The 22,934-nt window shown below is 37.4% G+C and overlaps 2 protein-coding genes and 1 long non-coding RNA gene across 3 annotated transcripts in view; 1 reads left to right on the forward strand and 2 right to left on the reverse strand.

The window, feature by feature from the left end:
* Nucleotides 1-3,393, reverse strand: part of c5 (complement component 5) — a 20,877-nt gene extending 17,484 nt beyond the window's left edge. Inside the window, exons 1-11 of the mRNA XM_051893733.1 lie at nt 3,234-3,393; nt 2,760-2,955; nt 2,423-2,576; nt 2,231-2,301; nt 2,042-2,136; nt 1,649-1,731; nt 1,485-1,575; nt 789-894; nt 573-708; nt 357-472; nt 21-221 (exon numbers count right to left, since the gene is read on the reverse strand). Coding sequence (XP_051749693.1) covers nt 21-221; nt 357-472; nt 573-708; nt 789-894; nt 1,485-1,575; nt 1,649-1,731; nt 2,042-2,136; nt 2,231-2,301; nt 2,423-2,576; nt 2,760-2,955; nt 3,234-3,316 — 1,332 coding nt within the window. The 5' untranslated portion in view covers nt 3,317-3,393. The remainder of the gene's footprint in view (nt 1-20; nt 222-356; nt 473-572; nt 709-788; nt 895-1,484; nt 1,576-1,648; nt 1,732-2,041; nt 2,137-2,230; nt 2,302-2,422; nt 2,577-2,759; nt 2,956-3,233) is intronic.
* LOC127512694 (uncharacterized) lies at nt 2,444-22,524 on the forward strand. The gene is made up of 3 exons (XR_007930242.1): nt 2,444-2,593; nt 9,395-9,684; nt 22,352-22,524. It is a non-coding gene; the product is annotated as an uncharacterized LOC127512694 (long non-coding RNA).
* prdm12b (PR domain containing 12b) lies at nt 3,974-9,105 on the reverse strand. Its single transcript, XM_051893821.1, has 5 exons — nt 7,997-9,105; nt 6,066-6,256; nt 5,804-5,959; nt 5,281-5,395; nt 3,974-5,126 (listed from the first exon to the last, which is right to left on the reverse strand). The coding sequence occupies exons 1-5, from the start codon at nt 8,214-8,216 to the stop codon at nt 4,702-4,704; spliced, it is 1,107 nt and encodes a 368-aa protein (XP_051749781.1). The 5' UTR covers nt 8,217-9,105; the 3' UTR covers nt 3,974-4,701.
* Nucleotides 22,525-22,934: the final 410 nt, after the last annotated feature.

Consider the following 22,934-nt stretch of genomic DNA (forward strand, 5'->3'; position numbering starts at 1 on the left):
TTGGCCGCAGTTTTACTCACAGTGAATTCAGCTTCTTTTACATTATCAGGTATATTACAGGTGAAGTAAGCAATTCCATCTCCCCGACTCGTCACTGTCATTGTATCATGGTGCCCTAAAAATCTGAGGCTCTCTCGTTCTTTGTTAGCTGTAATTATTGTTGCCATTGTCTTGACTGACACACCTTTCACTGGTTTACCCAAAGGATCCTTCACCAAGACCTATGGGTCCCAAAATATTCAGATGGATAAAACACACACACACACACACACACACACACACACATATATATATATATATATATATATATGTTTGTTCAAATACCATAAATCTACTGGAGAAAATAGGTTTCTTACTCTCATATTGTATGGTAGACCCGGTTTGATGAAAGGAGGGGTTGCAGTCAGACTCAGGGTAAATGGAGTTTCTACAAATTTCACATTTGAGAGCACAGCCTCCTGGGAGATACCACCTGACAATGAAGAGGGGTTTCAAAAGTTGTCAAATTTATTTGCTTGATACTTTGATTCAGGATAATGCACTTCTGTGTTTGTGAAACCAACTAGACCTACCAGTTGTCTCTTGGAGCAAAACTGTCACACGAAGAAAGGTGTTTTCTTTCATGTCACTCAGGCGTTGAGGCCCATCAGGTTTGGTTGACAGAGCTGACCTGATGTTTAAGTTTATTTCCTCCTTTCCATTTATCAGCTACAAAAAAACCGGGAAAAAAATTATTCTCTGCAATTAATCATTAAATGATGTTTAGTTGAGTGGAACACTGACTTTACCATATATTTGCTATATGTTGCTGGAATCATAACGGTTTCTTCTGGAGAACTGTATCCAAACATCAAGAAAATATCCGCTGAACTAACTGGAGTTCCATGGACATACCTGTCAGCACAAATATACACATATTTAAACAATTTATGGACAAATATGTAAATTGTCAGCAACTGAACTGATAGTACCATTTTAAAAGTTTGGGGTCGGTAAGATTTTGTAATGTTTTCGAAAGATTGTTATGCTCACCAAGGCTGTATTCATATCAAAAATACAGTACAAACATTAAAATGTAATTTATTCCTGTGTTGGTAAAGCTGAATTTTCAGCAGCCATACTCCAGTCTTCAGTGTCACATGATCCTTAAGGAATCATGCTGATTTAGTGCTCAAGAAACATTTATTATTATTATCAAAGTTCAAAACAGTTGTGTTGTTTAATATTTTTGTGAAAATGGTGATAATTTTTTTTACAATATTTAATGAACAGAAAGTTCAAAAGAACAGCAATTTGAAATATTAATTTCTTGTAACAATGTAAAAGTCTTTACTTTCACTTTTGATCAGTTTAATGCATCCCTGCTAAACAAAAGTATTTTCTTTAAATAACAAAATAAATAAAAATAAAAAAATAAATACAATACTGACCCTAAACTTTTAAACGGTAATGTATATATGTCAAATAAAACAGGGAAAACATACTTGGCTGAAATCTTCAGCTGGAAAGACTCAAAGTTCTCTTCGCTGATATAGTTGGTTTCAGGCTCAATGTGGATTGAAATACTGGGAAGCACTGAGAAACATACAAAAATTTTTGATTTCATGAACTCTAAATGTCAACATAACACTTGAAATGGTGGTCTTACCATATTCTTTGACTTCAAACTCAGCAGTGGCAGTTGTTTTAAAAGTGTCGGCATAGGTGGCCTCAATTTTCCATATTCCATAACTGATGAGATTTGCATTGTAAATAAAAAATTATGCAGAGACAAAAAATGAACTAATGAAAACACTATCCTATTGAAAAGACTGCATAAACAGGCTTCTTATCTATCTTAACCAGCAAGACTTCATTTCTCAACAAAACTTCACCTGATTGATATGGGTTTTTTTTTTTTTTTTTTTTTTTTTTGAAGTGCAGTACAGTCCAGAAAGCTAGTCTTCAGTAGAATATCACTATTATTCCAATTTTAAATTTAAACATCAGATCATTTAAACATACAGCCTAATTATAATAGACTGTAATGAATTTTTCTTACGCCGGCTTCAAGGGTATTTTGAACGGTGGAAGAAGTGGTTTTGCTCCATTGATGTCTGCCATATCAATAATCTCTACCTTGATACCGTTAGGGTCCTAAAAATCAATAAAAAAAAAAAAAACAAGGTTCAAACATAAAAACCACAATTCCTGTGAAGTAGCCTATGATGCTGTGAAGAGAGAAACTCACCATGAATGTAAGGGTGACGGTCCGTCTAGATTTCCTCAGCTCCTCGTTGAGGGAGTAAACACGCACTTGTACTAAGAAAACAAATAGATTAATGGTTTTAAGGTGATTCTCTCTTTCATTTACTCACGCCATCTTTCTCTTCATACATAAACTCTCGCTCCAACACACAAGAGAGATTCTTATCATACTGACCCTCTTGTTCGGGTGTATATAGTGGCTTGTCAGTCTGAATAAAGAGAAAACCATTGACAGTAGTGACTGGGATTTTTTTATATGCAGTGAAAGCAGAAGAAATCGCCTGAAGGAAGACATATTTGTCCTCTTTTGTGAAATCTACAGGCATGATCTGGGAAAAAGAAAAAGGTAGGCTATTTTCAGGGAAGAATCACTCACCAAAAACATCAAATGCTTATTTAAACTTTCCATAGGCCTATTTGTTTGGAATTGTAAATAGCAACAGATTTAATCCCAAAATTTTTAAACAAAAATATCTTCTAAAGTCCTAAGTCTCCTAACTTTGCAGTCCTACCCGTAAAGTAGCCGAAGCTTGATAGTTATTCGCGCCGTTGAGCTTCAGGGACTGAGATGCATATTCTTTATAATCTGGTGCCAGTGTGTTCTTCAGGTGAAGATCTACTGTAGTTTCCTGGTCATAACCGAACAACTGCACCACAACATTTTCTGAAGCATCGAGACGCAGGGTTTTAGGTGCAGTGATTAAGTATCTGTAAAACAAGACAACATTTGCTTAAAGCGTCTGTTTCAGTGGCAGATGCGAAAAACAAAAGTTTACCTAAAACATATGCAGACAGACACGAGGGATTAGGCTACTCACTCCCAATCTCACATAGGCTAGCTATACTTTCTTGAGGGTAGGGAGGTTTACATTTAGTTATTATTTTTTGTTTTGTTTTGCAGTGTTGCTTTTCGACAACACAGACCAGTAGGCTATTCTTGTCCTATAGATAATTTTAAAATAAAATTAAGTTAAATTGCAACTTACACTTTTTCAGAAACAGTAACGCAGACGAAGAGATGAAGTATACAGAACAAAAATAAACGTGCCATTATAGACAGTTTGCTCATGGTGTGGTAAAAAAAAAAAAAAAAACAGGTCAGGCATTTGCTCAGTTTTTGTCAGCCAGATCAATATTTGCTGTGCTTGTTTTAAGTTACTTATTAGCTCAGCTGTCTTGACTGAGGTCCCAAAAAAGTTTCTTGAGCTTAGCTATAGTACAAATATGATGACTACAAAATATCTCACACTAGTCATAATGATATATGTTTCACTGTTCTGGTGGAAAAGTTTAACGGTTAATTGTGCAATGTTCATATTCAGTGTACGTTTGCTCAGTCATGGTTTAAGTTAAGTTGTAGAGGTAAACAATCTATTTAATACTAACAAACGATTTCATGGAAATGTTTGCTTTCCATGGGTTGTTTTGTTATTGTGCAATTCTGGTAACATCTGGACATCAGTCTGACTGGCATTTGTCATTGATTTACTGAATCTGAGCAAAATATCCTCTTTGTGCACACATTTGAATAGAAAACCTATGATGATGAAGAGCGTTGTGGGTTCTTAGAGAAAAACACTGAAATGAGAGACATCATGGAGGTTTTGTAACCTTAAATAATAGATTTAACAATTTACAGTTTTAGTTCTTCAAAAAAGTCACATCCGTCCTGGAGATGTATTATCATAGCAAAATGAATAATTAAAAAAGTGACAAAAATATGGGATTATTTGTTAATTATTTATTGAGCATACAAGGGAATACCCAAATAATTTTATATAAGCAAACATAGTATACATAATATAATAGAACCAAGTTTTGCAATAATACTTTAAGCTTTACATACATACACAGATAAAGTGACTATTCCTTGTTTTTGGAAGTAAATCTTCAAATCATATGTACATTCCTTTACATACTTCGTATTGTTCATTCACAATAAACATGCTCTGATTGGACTGCAGTGGCACAAATCGGTCACTAAGTGGTGCTTCGTCCCAGTGGATCCATTAACTTCATAGTGGCTAAAGCGAATGGGGTGATGTGGCTTTATCCTTAGTGGAATGGGACAAAAAAATACTATTGCATGCAAATATGAATAAAATGTACACTGACTACCGATCAACTTAAATGACAATGTTTGATCAGATGTAATGTGGCAGATATCTGCCAGAACAAATGCACTAGAGCCGTCACTGTGCGTAGTTCTGGCAATGGTAAGAATTCAACATGAACATACGAAACAGCCCTTCCATGGCCATTGTTTTCACTTCAGTGCTGTCATGACTGAGTTCTGCAGGTGTTGTTCATCATATCTGACCATGTCTTCACCTTTAAGGAACTACAAAGCATCCACTAAAGGTGAGAGTACTCAGGGCCAGCTTGGCATAGACATACTTGTGCACTGAAGAACAGCCTGTGAGATTGCAAATATCTGAGATGCTACATGCTATCTCATAGCACCATGGTAGGTATGTGATGCACCAGGGAGGCCGGGTGAGGAACCTGTGCCAGCTGAGGAGGTGGAGGCGGGGGCGAATGAGCCTGCAGGCCCACTACAGACCCTGTGCTGGCCGGCCGGTGCCTGGCGCTCTTCTGGTGTGCCCTCAACCCTGCCAACTGGGAATATGCGCTCTGGCAGACGTGGCACTTGTAGGGGCGCTCTCCCGTGTGGAGGCGCACATGGTTACGGAGAGTGGATGACTGGCTAAAGCGGCGGTTGCAGAAACGGCAGACGAAGGGCTTGTCCAGAGTGTGTATGCGCATGTGGGAGCGCAGGTTACTGCGGGAGTTGAAGCCGCGGTGGCAGATGACGCAGCGCATACGGCTGGCAGTAGAGAGAGAGGCAGTAGAGGAGGTGTCGCACAGGTGAAAATCATCTGTGGGCAAAGAATAGAAGCTTGATCAGAGGACAGAAGCTAAAAGGTCAGGTACTTAAAATAGATGCTAATGGAGTTTTAACTAAAGCTATTGTAGAGCAGTGATAAAGATCAGACTTTTCTTAGCCTGAAACTCACCCAAAGCCTTACTCACCAGTTTTAGTCTTCTTCTGCTGTTCATCCTCTGTGCCAGGGACTCCTGGGATACCCAGGAAGGTGTTATGGGAATTCCCATACCACACAAGTAGTTCTTGGTCTGGAGGTATTGTCTGTTATTGAAAAAAGAGAGATATATTTATTTAAATGAAAAAATAAGCACCTATTAGTATCTTTCTATCTATCTATCTATCTATCTATCTATATCTATATATATATATATATACACACACCATATACCAAATACTGTTCAAACATTTCAAATATTAAAAATAAATCCTTCAATTTTGAACTAAAATCAAAGAGTTTAATTACTCAAGAAAATCTAGTTGAAATTCTAAAAATTCATGTAAAAATTATGAAAATTTAATTTTAGTTAAATGGAGTGGAAACTAAGATGTTATATAACAATAATGGAAAAATATTGCACAGTGTAAGTACATCGTCATATGAAAATTATAAATATAAAATAATATCAGTATAAAATTATGAAAACTAAAACAAAAATGTATAAAACGAACCTCTACTGCTTTGTAAAATATGCTGCTTCCGATCTGCACAACCTCCAGGTTCTGTTCTTGCTCATTGCGCGCACATTTGATGTAAGTCATCCAGCTGCGATGATCCTCTTGACTAGCATCGATGAAATAGCGCACCGTGCCATCCTCATTGAAAACCTGACAACAACAAAAACGCTTGCCATCAGTCTCTGACTTGGGATGATATTAGGATAAACTCCAAAAAACGAGCCCATGCATGCGGCACCTGTTGAACGCGGCCTACCTCCCACATGAGATTGTTGTTCTTGAAGAGATCCACATGCTCGGGTGAAATGACCCTGCCTGTGAAGGGTCCCATCTCGGTGCCAGCTTTTATCCAGGTCTTGGAAAAGATGCCAAGTCCTTCTCCAGGGATAGAGCTCTGCGCAATGATGACTTCACTTGGCAGCACTAAGCTGGAGAGTTTCTGGACCTCTGAAGATAGAAAGCGGGAAGTACTAAAGTTAATTTGGAACATTTAGATTAAATAACTAATAAAAACCAGCAAACAAATACAATATATATATATATATATATATATATAAAAAAGAATGGCAATGACGCATCCTGTATCCAAGCAAGTTCAAAAAAGAAAGAAAGAATAAATTGAAAGAAATAGTAGCTATATTGTTAATTTAGTACAAAAGGCTTTTTAAAAAACAAAAAAAACAAAAAAACGTTTGTATTGTAAAACTATCATAAGCTATAGGCTAATATAAAGGAATGCGCAATCATTAAACCTAAAAATGCGGCTCTCGAGACTCAAATAAATGTCAAACACGTATTTACGTCTAAGAATTCAGCAATTTTCTACGCTTTAAATGTGACGAGGCTATATATTCATAGGCAAGAAACAACTTATTTCGTATTCATTATCCTTTCAGAAACTTTGTAGCACTAAATGTGCGCTGAAAGAAACGAGAACCTTCTTTAAACGGCCCAGGAATTTCTGACAAAACGCAGAAAAGGAGATTAGCTGCTTGACATGGTGTGAATAGCGGTAGAATCAGCTTTCACGGCATATTAACAGCGGGACGGAAAACTTTAAATGCGCCTGAGAGGAGAGAAAAGTGTCAAAGCGGGGGTGTGGAGACTGTCCCGAGCTGATGAATGACGGGCTTTTCTCTGTCTAACGTCCTGGCTTCACTGGCAACTTTCTCAGGTCAAGCACAACGTTACCCTCATGATTTTAATAGCCTTATTTAAATCAGTTTCAATTTACTAGTAAGTGACTGTAGACTTTGCAAAGCTTAAATCCCGATTTCATGATATTGCATTTAGAAAAATTGATTTCAACTATATATTCAGCTTCTAACCACGTGCGAATTATTTAATGACTTTCAAGGGGGTGGCTTTATTCAAAAGAATTTCTGCCAGTGAACTTTTAATTACGTCTCGAGCAACCCAAATTGTCTTGCGGCGCCCACATTCAGCGAACAGTTAACTCTCATATAGACGTTTTAAACCAAACAGTAAAATCATTATTACCTTGCAATATCTAAATAATTTATAGTAACGTAATACAAATGACAGTAATTATGTTTTGTCAATATACGTCCCAGAACATGAGCAATTTAGCCTACTGTTGCTATGGATAGGCAGGTGAACTCAACTTCTGTTCTCAAGCGTCTATTTTTATCAGACTTTATGACTTAACTTTTGTTGTTATTAGAATCTTTGAAAATGACTTTGAAATGTAGCCTATACTGTAAAAAGAATAAATACTTTTAAGTCCCCCGAGTTTCGCATCCTGGAATGCGCCACACTGAAATCAGGTACTTTTACCTGTGAAATGTGATGCACTTACTGATTGCACTGCATTGTTTTAATACAGTTTGTTTTCAGTTCCTTTTTAATAGTCATAAGCCACTAAATTAAGCATCTGTCTTTTGCATTGTTATAAAATATAGGCATAAATTGCTTTTTACTTTTTCTTTATTATGGATATTTCAAGCACGTTGAAGTATCATTAATTGTATTTGAAATATGGCATATAAATAAAACTCGCCTTGACTCTTCAGTGAGCAATTTCACATAAGATCTAGTTTGCAATAAAAATAAAACGTAAAAAAATGCTTTACAACAAAATACTATTGGCCTATACGATGACATACATATTCATAACTTTCCAGCGAATCCATAATCAACGAATGAAGTGAAATCTTGCGGACTCACCACCGGAGAATGACTGCGCCAGGACCTCGGCGGTGAAGGCTGTTTTAGGGCTGACAGTGTTGGTCTTCTCCTCGAACAGGTGTTCCCCCAGCACGTTCCTCCAGCGGCCGTACAGGAAACTGTGCAGGATATCTGATGTGATGATGTCGGACAGGGCCAGAGACTGCTGCTTAAATCCAGCCTTCAGAACCAGAGCATCTGCAGGCAACACTGAACCCATGATGAGCCAAATGCGAAACCCTTAACTAATGAGCCCTGCGATTAAAACCCCCGAAAATATCCCCTTGCTGTTAAATTTAGACCGAATGTCTATGATGTAAAAGGCGAATGTAATCAATGAATCAGCCTGAGGCCAATGAAATGTGAATATGCTCTCTTCTTGCTAAGTGTCGAGAGAATATGTTTCGTCTTTCCAAGGTCCCGGTGGGCTTTATATGCGTCAGGTCTGACCCACGGTAATTAGTTATTAATGACCCTCCCCTTGTGTTCTTTAGACTTGTTCAACCAGAGGAAAAAACGCCACACTCTTTATTGAGTGGCTACTCCTAAGGGGGTGGGGGAAGAAGGGGGAGCGATGTGTGTGTGTGTGTGTGTGTTGATGTTCAGGATCCAACAACCGCGTTTTGGCTTAAATAACAAGCCCCATCTCAGCACTGTGAGCTCCGCTCCAGCTGTTTCCTTCTGAGAGATGAACATGAGCACTTCTGGCATGGAAAACCTAAAGGCAAACTTGACTCTCAGCATGACGACTAGTAAAGGACCCGAGTTAAAATCTGTTAGCTGATTTATTTCGTTTGTCCAAGAGAAACTGACAATATCAAGTTAGCCTATATCAGTCTTTTTAAGTGCGACTTTACTTGTAAAACAAAGCAAGGAGAACAAAGGCATAACAGTAACTAGTGGCTTTTGTCGTTCATATTTTGCCCGGTATATAGTAGAACTGAATTAAAAATGCCCAAGTGTTTTCTTCATTTTGTGCCACAGCATTCATAATTAGATAAATAATTATATTAAATTTATATGCGTAAATAGTATCATATAGTCATAAATATTAATTCATTATTAATTTATTAAAAACATCGTACAATTAATTATGTGAAATTTATTACAAGCACAAACGTTACGTTTCTGTTTTTCCCTATTAATGTTAAATGTACAGAACTCTGTAATCATATCGAAATTACATTCGCATAAACAAACTGAATAGTTTTTAATGATGTGCTTTGGAGTACGAAAATATGCAAAGCCGTCTGGGTCAAGTATATCTTTTATTCAATCTTTTTCAGGCCGAAGTAATTTAATATTCATGGATGTTAATTTAAAGTCTTTTAGTATTGTGTGAGGTGTATATGAGCCTTTTTTTTCAATAGCCTCTTGCTTTTCCCCCTCTTTCTCCAGGGTTGATGGACTGAGACAAAATGGGCAGTTTCCCCCCTTTCCAACAGGGAGGACATCTTTATTCCTTCCCCGGCTTGCGGGTTTCCTATTCAGCTCTCTTCAAAATAATGCCGGCTGAATGAAAAGTGCTGCAAATCAATCTTTCATGGTGTTTTTGAGGGCAATTTGACATCCATGCACTCTTCTTTTCTTTGAGATAAGTACAAGGGGAAAAAACTGGACAAGGATGGGGTCTGGCGAGTGGGGAACTTCCAAAGAGAGATGCGAGGAGAGCGCTGAGGAGAATATAGGTGAGTGATAGGGCAAGAAAAAAGATTAGGACTCAACAGCTGCTTCCCCCCCCCCCCCCCCCCCTCTTCTGGCTTTTCTTTTTCTTCAGGGGTTTCACCCTCCTTGCTGAATTGGATTTACACAAGTACAGATTGATTTGTTTTTATTGCACTATTATTGGTTTCATAAATAAGGGAAAACTTAACCTGCATGGGGTGAGAGATGCAGTCATGACTGGGCTATTACAATTAATATCGGAGAAAAAAAAGTTCACAGAAATATAGAGATAAGTATTTTAAATTTAAGCAAGAGGTAAATTGTGATCGATGGAATCGACTGATAAAATTCAACAAGGTTGATCATAAGTCAAGCACTTTTTAAAACAATATTATCGTCTCAAGAATTATGGCTGATATAACATTGGTAGGCGATTTGAACTTTCTTTTGCATGTATCGATTATTGGTTTGGGGGCTCCGACTGTAATAATTCACAAGCATTTGTATATAGCCTATCGATTCGGGACAGTCTCCTCTTAGTGATTTTAAGCTTCAATTGTGAAGAAAAAAAGCGAATATTCCTTACATTGAAAAAAAAAAAAAAAAAAAAAAAAAAAAAAACTTATGTAACTGACTAATGTAAAAAGCTGCGTATCGAGTGGCGACAGACCTTGTAGAGCATGCAATGATAATTAACAGACAGCAAATCAGTATTCTATGAAATAATCACATGCAAAAGATGGCGTGGAAATAATTGTGATTTCAATAAAAGGGTGATAAAGAAACTTGCAGCAGCGCGTAATGCCTTTTGCATTCATGGCCTTCGTCTGTCCCGCGCGTCTCGGTTGCACAAAGCTGCAAGCTGTTCCGCGGTGCTTTTATCACAACAGAAAGGAGACAAAAATCCCACAATAATGGAGATTTGCAAATGTTTTTCTATTGATTTGACTCAATGAACACTGGATTTTTAGGGCTAGGAAAAAGAGAGGACTTGGGCTAGAAAGCTGAATTGGGAGCGTGGAGGAGAGAAATGGTTTTTATATGGCTGGATAAAATTTAATTAGCGTAGTACAGCCCTTGAAGGACAATAGAGGACTCAATATGTACCCAATCTGAATCTCATTGGGGATCCAGACCGCAGAAAGTCAAAAGAACTGGAGAGAGAAAAGCAAGCTTTGAGAAAGGGAAGGAGCGAGGCAGACGGCAGGTGACTGGCACGCGTAAAAACAAGAGGGACACTTTTGGCACACGGCTGATTATTTGAAAGAGAGAGAAGACAAAACAAAAATAGAGGTTTCTTCAGGTTTGGCCCACTTAGACCAGCTGAGACTAAGAAGTGAATAGAGCACAGGGACCGGAGGGGGACTGGAAAGCAAATAGAAAACGCGAAAAAGCCGAGTCACATCACACTAGTACTTATGGGAATGTACCCAAATGTTGGAAGAAAACCGTGGCCAAAAGCAGACAGCAATATCACACGTATTCGTACAGTGCAAAGCAAAGCTCTTATTGAGCAATTGATAGTAGAGGAGCACGTGCGCAATTCCAATGGAGAGATTTAAAGCACCAAAGCATCTGGCTCGCTGCCGCTAATTTGGACTGACACTTGGATGAAGAGTAAAATGTTTGTGATTTATCAAAGACATTATTAAATGCCTGTTTTGAGTCCAGAACCGTGGTGTAGTATATACTAATAATGCTGCTGGTCCTTTGGTCACCGAAATGCCTTAATATTTCATTTGTTACTAAAACTAATTAATTTAGAAAGAAAAATATGTACGATCTGTTACGCGGTCCCATACAAATAGACAAATTGACAAGGAAAGAAAAAAAAAGTATTTATTGCGTTTCTTGAGTGCGCTGCCAATATTATTCTAACCTTTTAGTTTAAGTTGACAGTATGTTGTAGACTAATGCGTAACCTTTAGGTTTTATAATGACTCAATTAGTCATTTGGTGTTAAAATAATTTGGAATTAACTAAGCACTGCACTACCCAACACAATTATTCTCAGACGTTAATGTAATCGTAATCGACACAATTTGAATATGTAATATTCAATTTTTAAATAAATATATATTTAAAAATGATCATTAATACAGTTGGCTATACGTTAAAATAGCTGAGATATTTTTCAGATTGTCAGTAAATGTAACATAACCTGTAACCATAACCTCATGCTGGGTAACAGAGTTCCACAGGTGACAGACAGATGACAGATGTCAGAAATTCTACTTTATTATTATTATTATTTATTATTATTATATAGTGAAATTATAATATTATTACTATTATTAATTATTACAGTCAATTATTGCCAGATGAGCAGAAGAAACCTTAAACTCTGCTTTGTCTCTTAGGATTTCTTGACCAAAAGATTAGCTGCATGTCTATGCAGTGATACTTTTAATCTTTTACAGAGAATTACATTTAAGACAGATCCATGTAAAAAAAAATTCTTACATTTTTCACAGACCCAGCACATCTCAAATGAAAACCGATAAGGCTAACTTAATGGATTTTCATTAATTAATACTGAAAACTTATAGGTCCAAAACTTTCCATGGTATTTTTATTCATAATACAGCATACCTGTATAGCTTCATTGATCATCCAATCAGTATGCTCTGAATGCTCACACACAGTTATGTGCTGTTAATGATGGCAGTTTCTTTCAGCTTTAGTAATTGTATTATTTGTTGACTGATCTGTAAGTGTTCAATACAGATTGATTATTCTAAAGTGTCTATGAACTGCGGAATGAAGTGCTGTATAGGGGCATTTGCCCTGGTATTATCTTTTCTGTAAAGTATATAAACAATCAATAAAGTGAGGATTCTTCTAAGTACATTTTAAACGCTCATTGATAATGGGAATGAAGCATGGAATGATCTAAAAAGGACCAGCATTTGAAAACAGCTGCTGACAGAGTCAGTGGGAGATAGAGACAGGTCTCCCGGTGGGTGGAGACCACAATATGCACCAACAGCGGATTTGGCAAATCAGTGTGACACAGTTCATAGTGAGAAGGATCCCAGTAGCAACCACGCAGCACAGTAGGTATTAATACGTAACTTTCAAAGACACAAAACGTACATTTTTGTACGTTTAGAAAGGTGCTAAAACGTACAATATTGACGTAATTATGGCACTAAAACGTAAAAATACTTACGTTTTTACAGCGAAAAAACGTAAAATATTTACGAATCTTTCATGTCATAAAGATATATGTATAATTTCCATTTTATCATTTTATAGATAAATGTAAGATCCCTAAACCCCATCCCGAACCTAAACCTACCCATTTTATACAGAATGTTAAAAGAATAAAACAGAAAGAACAGAAATGTGTAGGAAAATGACAATTTTAGTAAAAATATAACATTAAAACGATATTTTGAGCCACTAATCCTACACCTACCCCTAAACCTACCCATAACCATTTCTTTAAACTACCTACTGTTATAAATAAAAGAATGACAGACAAAAAAGCGCAATCACAATAATTAATTTTTTGCGAAAATGTCAAAAGTGGTACCAAAAGTAGTTCAAATGATGATGAGTTCCAGTCACAGTCCTCTCTGGCGGTAATAGTTTTTTATAGGGTACAGAGCAGAATTTAACTTATTAATCAATGAAAATATGATAAATCCTGCTTCTCTCCGTGAAGGCGCGCACTCATTTCAAATGTCAATCCACTGAAACACGGCATGTCGCAATCTGTGACGAAGCAGGCGATAACCAATGAGCGTTCGATATCAGTGCCGTAAACCATGTCGTAACGCTTCTCGAGGGTGGCTCTACTTTCAAATTTGAATCATAACGAGCGCGAGCTTTGACTGTGACGGGCGCTGTTGCTGAGAATGAAGATGAAGATCGATGGATAAAGGGCTGAATTTGGATCTGTTCCTTACAAACATATGGATTCGGAGTACAGCGAACAAATAAAATGGATGTGATTTGTGAATTTATGTTGTGCTTTGGTGTATCTTATGGTTGTATTGTCAGTCGCTGCATAGGAGAAAACGCCTTTTGTGTCTCACAGCAAACTAAATATTACAAAATAGTTAAACAATTACAGAAATTTTATTCATAAGGTTTCAAATTGTAGTCTTGTTTAACATTATGTAATCTTCCGAAACGAGCAGCACAAGCCACGAACAGAAATGTTATTTCATATTAAGTAAATGAGTAAACTGCTTTTAATAAATTCGACTAAAAACATCGTTAAATCATTGAAGCCACGATTTTAACATGGGAATTCATATACATTCACACTTTACGTTACATGATTTACGTTTTTTTTTTTTTTTTGCTGTTAATACATAAGTATTTTTACGTTTTAGTTCTATTAATACGTCAGTGTTGTACGTTTTTGTGTGTATGAAAACGTAAGTAAATATACGTGTGGTAGAACCACAATTTACGTAAAAATACACGTTTTCTCATGAGGTCACGTTGCTCCGTCTCTCTCTCTTTTTGTTATAAGAGCAACAAACCCGTTGCCAAAAAATGCCAAAATGAAGTAAAAGCCATATTGCCAAACAGCTCACTGATTTTATTCCATAAATTAGGATTTTTATTTTTGATTAATTTGATTATCAGTCATATTAATTATACCTGTAGCTCAGCTATATTTAAAATCTAAATGATAAAGTATTTGAAACTGAATTATGAGACTCAAGAATAATATACTTACCCATTGCTTCAATTTCTAACAATGTTTTTTTTGTAATCAGATGTGTCACTAAAACAATTAAGACATTTTTTTTCCCTTTCTGTTTATGGCAATTATTAATTTACTTCTAGTTAATTAATTGCTTGTAATATAGCAAAACCTTTTAATGTTCATTTGAACAGTTTTAAAAGGGTATAGTTCACCCAAAAATTCTGAAAATTCTGTTATCATTTACTCACCATCATGTCGTTCCAAACCTGTATGACTCACTTTCGCCTGCTGAGCACAAAAGCAATTTTTAGTGGCCATCGACTCCCTTATGTTACACAGAAGAAAGTCAGTCATTCAGGTATGGGATGACAAAATGATGACCGAATTTTCATTTTTGGGTGAATTATCCCTTTTAAAAAAAAATCCACTTAACAGCTGAATAGTGGGTAAGAAAGGAGTCCAAAACATTAATAATAAAAATAGATCCCCCCCCCCCCAACCCCACCCCACTTCTCAATTCAGAGGGACCCATTTGAAACTGTACAGCAACCAGTTACAGTTACAAAACTCAAGGTGAGAGTACAAGGATAAGCAGCAGTATAGACCGAACACATCCGAAACATGTAGATGTGATGGCAATAAAACACGACCCACATCATTCATGCAGGTAAGTGATGGCAACAGCAGGCAATTTCCTTTGAGAGATAAGTGCATTAAAAGAGAAGGTAAATGCTTGTAAAAAGTAAATATGGCTTTAACTGACGCCTGCATTTACATAATTCACCTATCATTTTGCAAAAAGGTAGAAAAAGGCATACCCCTCTTGGGCATTGTAGTCATTAGAGTGATCTTGACATTTCACTGGGAAAAATGTCACTGCATCAAATGATCTCAAAACAAAAGACCTCTTAGTCCACACAATAGTCCACTTACAGCTTTTCCAAAAGTTTTTTTTTTTTTTTTCTCCCAGCACACGTCAATTTTGTGACTAATGCATTTTAGAATTAAGACTGAATGTGGTGGATAGATGTCTATTATGGTCAGAAAAAAAAAAAAAAAAAACGTAAAAGCAAAAACCTCTTCTCCCACTAGAGCCTAAATTTTTAATCAGTGGTTATCTATGTAAAGGTCAGAGAAATAAATGCAGGCTCATCAGTATTTACCCTTCCACTTAAGAAGATATTTCCTGAAATAATCCATCTGCTTTTATTACAGTGTGGCACCACTCTCCCTACTTTCACAATTCAATTAAGGGACACCTTCTGGGTCATTACCCAATAATTACTCATTTGCTACTGATGCCAAATGTGCTTTTGGCAATGGGCTTTGTGTGTCTATTACTGCAGAGTGTGTACAGTACAGCTGCCCCGACAATTCCCATGCTGACACCCTCATAACACGGCCTTTCGCTCAGCTTCCTGTCTCAAACTTTTAAAATGGCTACTTAGCGCTCATGCATAGGACATCAATTTTAAGTTGTTGTCATCTGATGTGTAATTACTGGTAAAGACTTGATGGCTGACATCATCGTCAGTCTGACCACAGATGTGGGAGAAGGAGATGCACTGCACACAATGGGCTAGGCATGAAGCTACATGCTTGCTTATATCTACAATATTAAAAATAAAGACTCAGAAAGGGGGGGGGGGGGGGGGGGGGGGGGGGGGGGGGTGGGGTCACAGTGGTACCATAGAGAAGAATTATTTTATTTTCCCCAACGAACTTTTCAGTGAGCATTCCTTAATTAAAATACTTCTTTTTAGTGTGAACATCATTTGAATAATCTAAAGAACATTTTTCAAAAGAGCCTTTTGTGGAATGGAAATGTTCCATGGATGTTAAAGGTTCTCCATGAAATAATCAAAAAAGACATAAACAAACGCACTCCGTCCGAGGTGCAGGTCAAGATAGATAAATCTAAATATACATGAGATTTGACTGCACACTTGATTATTCTCCCGCAGTAGAAATCGCGTTCCGGGGGGGAGAAATGGGAACGCGGGGGCACCGTGATGCGACCACAAAGGGCACTTTCACTTTCACGATCAAAGGGGCAGGGGCTTAAAATACTTCTTCATCTGTTCAGATTTAATATGCAGAGACATCTATACGTCGTTCAAAGTTTAATCGCCCTTAAAAGTGTGAACACTATGGCACAATCAAATCATTGCTCTGTTGTTTGGGCATCTTAACCTGGGTACGTTTTCCAAAAGCATTGTTACCACCATAGTTTTATGATTTGGTGTTTCCTGAAACTAAAGTTCCATTGATCATTTGCAAACAAACAGTATAGCAAAGTTGTGTGGTTGAAACTACAGCCAGAAGCATATTTTCTTGTTACTTTCCATAGTCCTGTCCACTATACATGCAGAAAAATATAGACAAATTATAAAGAAAGAAATAGAAGTTGTAGTAAAAGTACTAATATATTATAATTAGGAATGTACCGATAGGAATTTTTTTGGTAGATACGATACTGATTTTAACAAATAGCTATTGGCCGATTCTGATCACTGTTTTGATCATATTTTATTAGCAAAGTTCAAAAACGCATGCATAAAGGTATACTATCTAGTTTATTGCTGGGTTATCAAATCATCTTCATTGAACATGGATTGGATCCATTTAACATTCAACAGGCCAACATAAATAGCTTACAGCAGAACAAAAATGCATATGAAATAAACAGTGCTATTCGGGTTGGACTAACAATAGTTTTCAGGTACAGAAATTGAACAAAGTAATCAAATGTAAGATAACACTGCTGTATAAGTTAAATATATATTAATCCTTAATAAAGTTACAAAAGTCATTTAGTCAAGAGCAGTGAGCGTTTTTTTTTTGTCTTTTGTAGTTTGATTAACAAAACAGACAACAGCGCATCAGGAATATTACACTGCTGTCACTTTAAGAGCTGCACAGATCAAATATACTGATACACATGTGCGTTTTATTTCTCAACTGTTTACTTTCACTTAAGCCATAACCAACTGTGTTGAACAGGATACTTGTCAAGATGGCCATTTTGATATAATTTTGTGTGAATTTGTCCATTCAAGCACAAGAAACCTCAAGTCAGTATAAGCGCTGTCTGAGACATGGCTTTCTGGGTGTTTCACTTTGGATGTTTGTGCACACAAAACTTCTCACACAGAAGTTGAGTACCAAATTGAGTTCTCTTTCACATCTTTTTGCGCTTGAATATTTAAATGGGCAAGGCTTAAAAACACGTACAAAAGATAAAGTTTTGTGACAATGCAGCACTGGCCTGATCGGGACAGTGAGAGTTCCATCAGTTGTCCCGAACGTCATTCACGCTTCAGTCCGTATTGTCAAGCCTGCTATATTTTGTACAGGTTTCATTTTGTTTTGGAAGGTATTTAATTATTTTACCCAGAGAAAAACGTCGGATTATGCAATAGACTTTATACTCAGTGCCTTTACGCAGTTAATTAATCAAAACTATATTATTAGTTCATAGAGTTATGCGCAATGCAATCATGCTACAACAACTGACAACTAATGTTAATGTTTGGATAGTCATGACTAGCGGGTTAGTTTCTCTGAACATCATACAGTGGCTTTCAAGCAGTGAGCTACGTATTTGCTGTAAATGCACAGAGGAGTGTTCAGGAAACCTGTTTGAAATAATCCTTATTTTTCACAATTCCAGTTGAAAAATGACACACTTCAGCTTGAAGTCTTTTTTTATAATGTTTAAAGAAAAATGGTAATTTCCAAATCAAAATGAATTTGGAACATAACTTTGAACCTTAACTGCAAAAATATTTACCAATGTTCATTCTAAAATATGTCACCAGGGCATCCTCTTGGCATTCATTGGCATGTATTGCTTCATTCTACAAATTGCTGCCGCTTGTTATGCAAAGGTGAATATAAAAAGAGCGTTGAGTACTCCTGTTCCAACACGGCCTGATAAAAGGCCTGTGACTCCTCTCGACATTTTCCACTAACATCCATGAAAATCAGAGACAAAAACAGACAGTGGTCCCAGCCTGGAGGAGAAAGAGCATTTCAGGAACACCAGCAGCGTATACCACCCCCATCACGACCTATGTGCGGGGGTTGTATTTCAACAACAAGCAAAACAGAACCGATTCAGCAGGGGTTATAAAGGGAAAAATCCAGGAGTCCCCCCCCCCCCCCCCCACCCCTTTTTTAGCTTGGCAGATTGTGTGTATTCATGAATCAGTTTCCCCTTTCTGCAAAAAGTCCCTCAAAGACCAGACAGCACCCTCTTCAACGGGCCAGGCTCGAAAAGAGTCAGCCAGAGATGTCCGAACATCAATTACATGTTTGTTCACTTTTGGGTGACACACAGTTGACCCAGGGTGAACTTACTCTGAAAAGGCAGTAAAAAAAGCCTCCTCCTCCTGTTGGCCTTCTCCCAGTGCCAATAGACTACCCTCGGGCCATTAACCCATTGTCAACCAAATGCAACTTCTGCATTAATGAAGCCATTATGAGGTCTACAGTCAGAGAATGAGAGAAATAAAGACACCGACTATTCAATTCATAGAGTGGGCCTTGGCAAGAGGACATAATAAGAGACTCTCAATGAAGCAGGTTAGGGGTGCCACAAGAGAAGGGAGGCTGGGCGGACAGCTGCGTAAAGGAATGTCAAATGGCTAAGTCGCAAAGTTGGTCTGTTCACGAGGATTCGGCTATGTGCGAAAGCGATCCGTTTTGAGGATTTGGCAGACGCTTTTATGCAAAAGTGCATTTTAGCAGTTCATGGCTTCCCTGGGAATCAAACCCACAACCATGGTGGGTTCGATTTCCAGGTTGAGTTACAGGAACAAAAGAAAGCTTAATCAAGGTTTTCATTATGAATTTCTCATGACAACAATGAAAATTATTTACAGGAACTGAATGTTTTGAAAGTGCTCTATACACTTGACTCTACTTTGAAGACTTTGCAGGATCTCTCGTGCGAAACTAGAGCACCCAAGTGGCATGGCAGTCTGACAAGGGTGGGTCCAGCATGGCGCTGACTGTGTGCGGTATCGTAAAGACATTAATCACCTCCGCAAAAAGATCCGCTGACAGCACCCAGACCGGCTGACTTCCAGCCATATTGGCCTGTTTCTTATGTTAATGCAAGGATGGGGCCCTCTAAAACCAGGTCTATTTGTCCCATTCACTTCCACACAGAAGGCACTTGACATTTCTATTGCTCGCCTTTTTTTCTTAACTATCATAGTTAGAGCTGCTGCCCATCCATCCATCCCTGCCCTCCAACACAAACACGGCCACCACCGCTCATTGCACACTCACTGCGACCAACGGCCCGTCCCTAAATGGTCAATGACTTTTAAATAGCAGGCAATAGAGTGTACGTGAATGGCAAATCAGCTAATTTGACTCTGTCATTCACTCATTCGAGTCCATCGCCTTGAAAACGGCTTTCATTTAAAGCCTGAAGCAATCTTCCAGATGATTGAGGGCTGTTATTATCATCCTCAAACAATTAATGTCACATTACTTTACATGCATTATCCCCTTCATTAAGCACTTTACGTAGGGAGCAAATGGTATTTTTAAAAGCCATATATACATGAGCAGAGAGAAAGAGAATGAAAGTCGGAGAGAGAGAAAGAGAGTGGGAGAGAGCGAAAGAGACAAAGATACAGACACACACACACACACACACACACACACACACACACACACACACACACACACACACACTGGCCACCCAGGTGTATAGTCCTTATTATGAAACTTAAAATGACTTACTTTCTAAGAGATGAACTGGGAAAATATTGAAGCTCTACGGGAAGAATTAACATCATAAATCCTATTCAATCATCTCAAGCTTTATGCTAGAAAAGTCAATGTTTTAAAATGTTACTTATACTGTAAAAGGAAGACCCTGCCCTCATAGTAAAGAGCAATACAGTACAACAAATATTATCATGAAAACAATTTAGAGAGTAATTATAAGCAATGGTGAAACATCAAGTCAGGTCAGAATCATTTAGGCATCATGCGGAGAAGGTTGAACAGTGAGATTCTCTGGTTTGTGTTCTGAAGAGTGATAGGAATATATAAGGCGACTCTTATCGAAGAAAAACAATCATAGTTATCCCATGAAGGAATTGGCAAGGCACCTCTGAGTAGTGTAAAAAAATCCATGCTTTTTAAATAAGCCTCAACATGGATTAATTGAACTGGTTAAATGAATTGTATCATATTATAAAACATATTAAAAGAATGGGTCAGAAAGAATGTTTGGATGATTACCTTTGAAATTCATCTTATTTTGTAAAAACAAACAATAAACATGTTGGTGAAATCTATGGTGCTATACCAAGTATTCTAGCCCATATACAGTACTGTGCAAAAGTCTTAAGGGCCACCACCAGCTTTGTTGTTTTAGCAAAGTTTTAATGACCCATCCATATTTATTTTTTGGTCTTTATTACAAACAGAAAATACAGGAAATACGTACACAAAATGTTTTTAAAAAAAAAATAATAATAATTTGTCCTTCTGGACTTCTTCCAGTTTCTCAGAGAAGAAAATCTGAGAAACATCTCATCATATTTTGAAAGTTTTCTTGGCCTTCCAGTCCTTTTCCATTCCATTTAGGTTTAAGAGAGCTATGTTCCTGCTATTGCTCAAGTGTAAGGGGAGGTCATTGAATACTTGTCACTTTAGCCTATAGAAGTCATTTTTTTCAGATTTTTTTTTTAATACTGCATACAAAATTTCTGTATTTTCTGGTTATATTCTAATAAAGAGACTGAGAAATAATTATATATGGTCATTATACCATTGCTAAAACAACATCTAATGGTGGCCTAACAATTTTGCTGTCATGATCACTGTCTGTTCTTGGACTCTAATTCCCATAATCCTCCCTACCAGTCACATGCACACATTCCACACCAATCACCAATTGCCACACACACCTGTAGATCATCACCTGGACTATAAAAGACTCACACACACACCACCTCATGGCGAAGTCTTGTTTCACATTGTGTACATTTCTGAGCGTTTATATCTTGTTTGCCTGTCTGTTACCGATCCTGTCTGTTTACCGTTTACGATTCCCTGCTGCCTGCCTTTAGACTGTTTGTTGTTATCTGGATTGTGAACGATATCTGCCTGCCCTGATCTACTGCCTGTATCCCGACCACGACTCTGCCTGTACCTTACTGTTCCTGTTTGTTCCTGTTAGACCATGCCTGTACGACTACGCTCACCTTTCAATAAAGCTTTGCATATGGATCCCTGCCTGAGTCCAGCTCCGTTACATTTGCACAGTACTGTATGTTAATTGTTAGTGAATTGTACACTGTCACATTTTTTTTTTTTTTTTTTTTGGTGGATGCTCATTACACTGAAAAACAAACCGGTGTAGAAACAATTTTCACTCAGAAATTTCTTGTAAATTTCACAAATAATTACAAAGTATCGCAATAACACATTGAATTAAAAGTGAAATTTTTAAGAAAACAGACTTAAATGACATCACAAAACGTACTCCAATAATCCTTGTTATTTTTACAACTTCAAAAAATCATTTTTACTGTGTATGTGAGAGAATAAATTTGAACAAAGCTTGCAAAAATATGTAAATAAGAGCTCTGAGCGAAGACGCTCGCTGTTCAGGAATGTCTACAGTAGACCCTCCGTATTGCAGGATTTCGTCTGTGTGTATAATCTCGCCTTTGAAGCCTGCCGTGTTTCCCTCATCACGAACATTTTTGTCCTCAAACTGAGCTCAGTCTGAACTTAATCCAGTGGATACTTCACTGAACCTTCAGAGACATTATGGCATGGTTCCTTGTTTCCCCCTCTCTCCCATGGAGTCTATTTACCTACAATAGGAAATAATTCAGGGCCTGGGGATCATAGATGAAAAGATCAGTGCCAGTAGACAGTGCCATCATATCGCACAATAGTGTACGTCACTCACGGGATAACTTAAAGCCTCTTTCCATTTCTCTTAGGATGGTTAAGATCTCTTTCTCTGTTTCTCTCAACAGGACAAGTGGTGAGAGGGTCAGAGAGTTGGCAAATTCCCATGTTAGCCAGACGCTCCATTCTCCAACTGTTTGCCATTTCAAGGTCCTTTTTGCATTTTTGCTGAAAGGACTCCAGCATCTCTGAGACTTAATGGATGGCCCGACAAATAAAAATCTCTGCATACCAACTGTCACTTTTTTTATTTTTTTCTGTTTGTCTTTGAGCACCGAACACACATTGCGTAAAATGTTTTTATGAGTGGATTTAAATAAATTTAAGACACTGTTAAGTCAAAAATACCAGGGATTTATGAGTACTCCAGTGGAGGGCTTTTTTATGCAGGGCATACTTCCATTTCATGCTTTACTCATTATATTTTTGTGTGCAGATCATTTGAGGCAAGGCAGAAGATGTGTGAATTTGCAGGAATTTCATAAATGAAATGAATGAATTTAATAAATAAGTGGAGTATTTTAAATCATTCAAAATTCAAAACCTGCAAATACCTGCATTCATTGTTGAAAAGCTGTATATTGTCATGCTTAATGAGTCATATTCAAAGAAAGCATAATTCCCTGACATCCCTGAGAAGCTGAAAACACT

The sequence above is a fragment of the Ctenopharyngodon idella genome, chromosome 5 (assembly GCF_019924925.1).
Source record: "Ctenopharyngodon idella isolate HZGC_01 chromosome 5, HZGC01, whole genome shotgun sequence".
NCBI lineage: Eukaryota > Metazoa > Chordata > Actinopteri > Cypriniformes > Xenocyprididae > Ctenopharyngodon > Ctenopharyngodon idella.

Bases quoted from the DNA above. Each gene is read 5' to 3' on its own strand.
- prdm12b (XM_051893821.1), bottom strand. From the start codon at position 8,216: ATGGGTTCAGTGTTGCCTGCAGATGCTCTGGTTCTGAAGGCTGGATTT. The intron at 6,257-7,996 runs GTGAGTCCGCAA...TTCTATCTTCAG, and splicing joins GGCGCAGTCATTCTCCGGTG to AGGTCCAGAAACTCTCCAGC. The intron at 5,960-6,065 runs GTAGGCCGCGTT...TGTTGTTGTCAG, and splicing joins ACAACAATCTCATGTGGGAG to GTTTTCAATGAGGATGGCAC.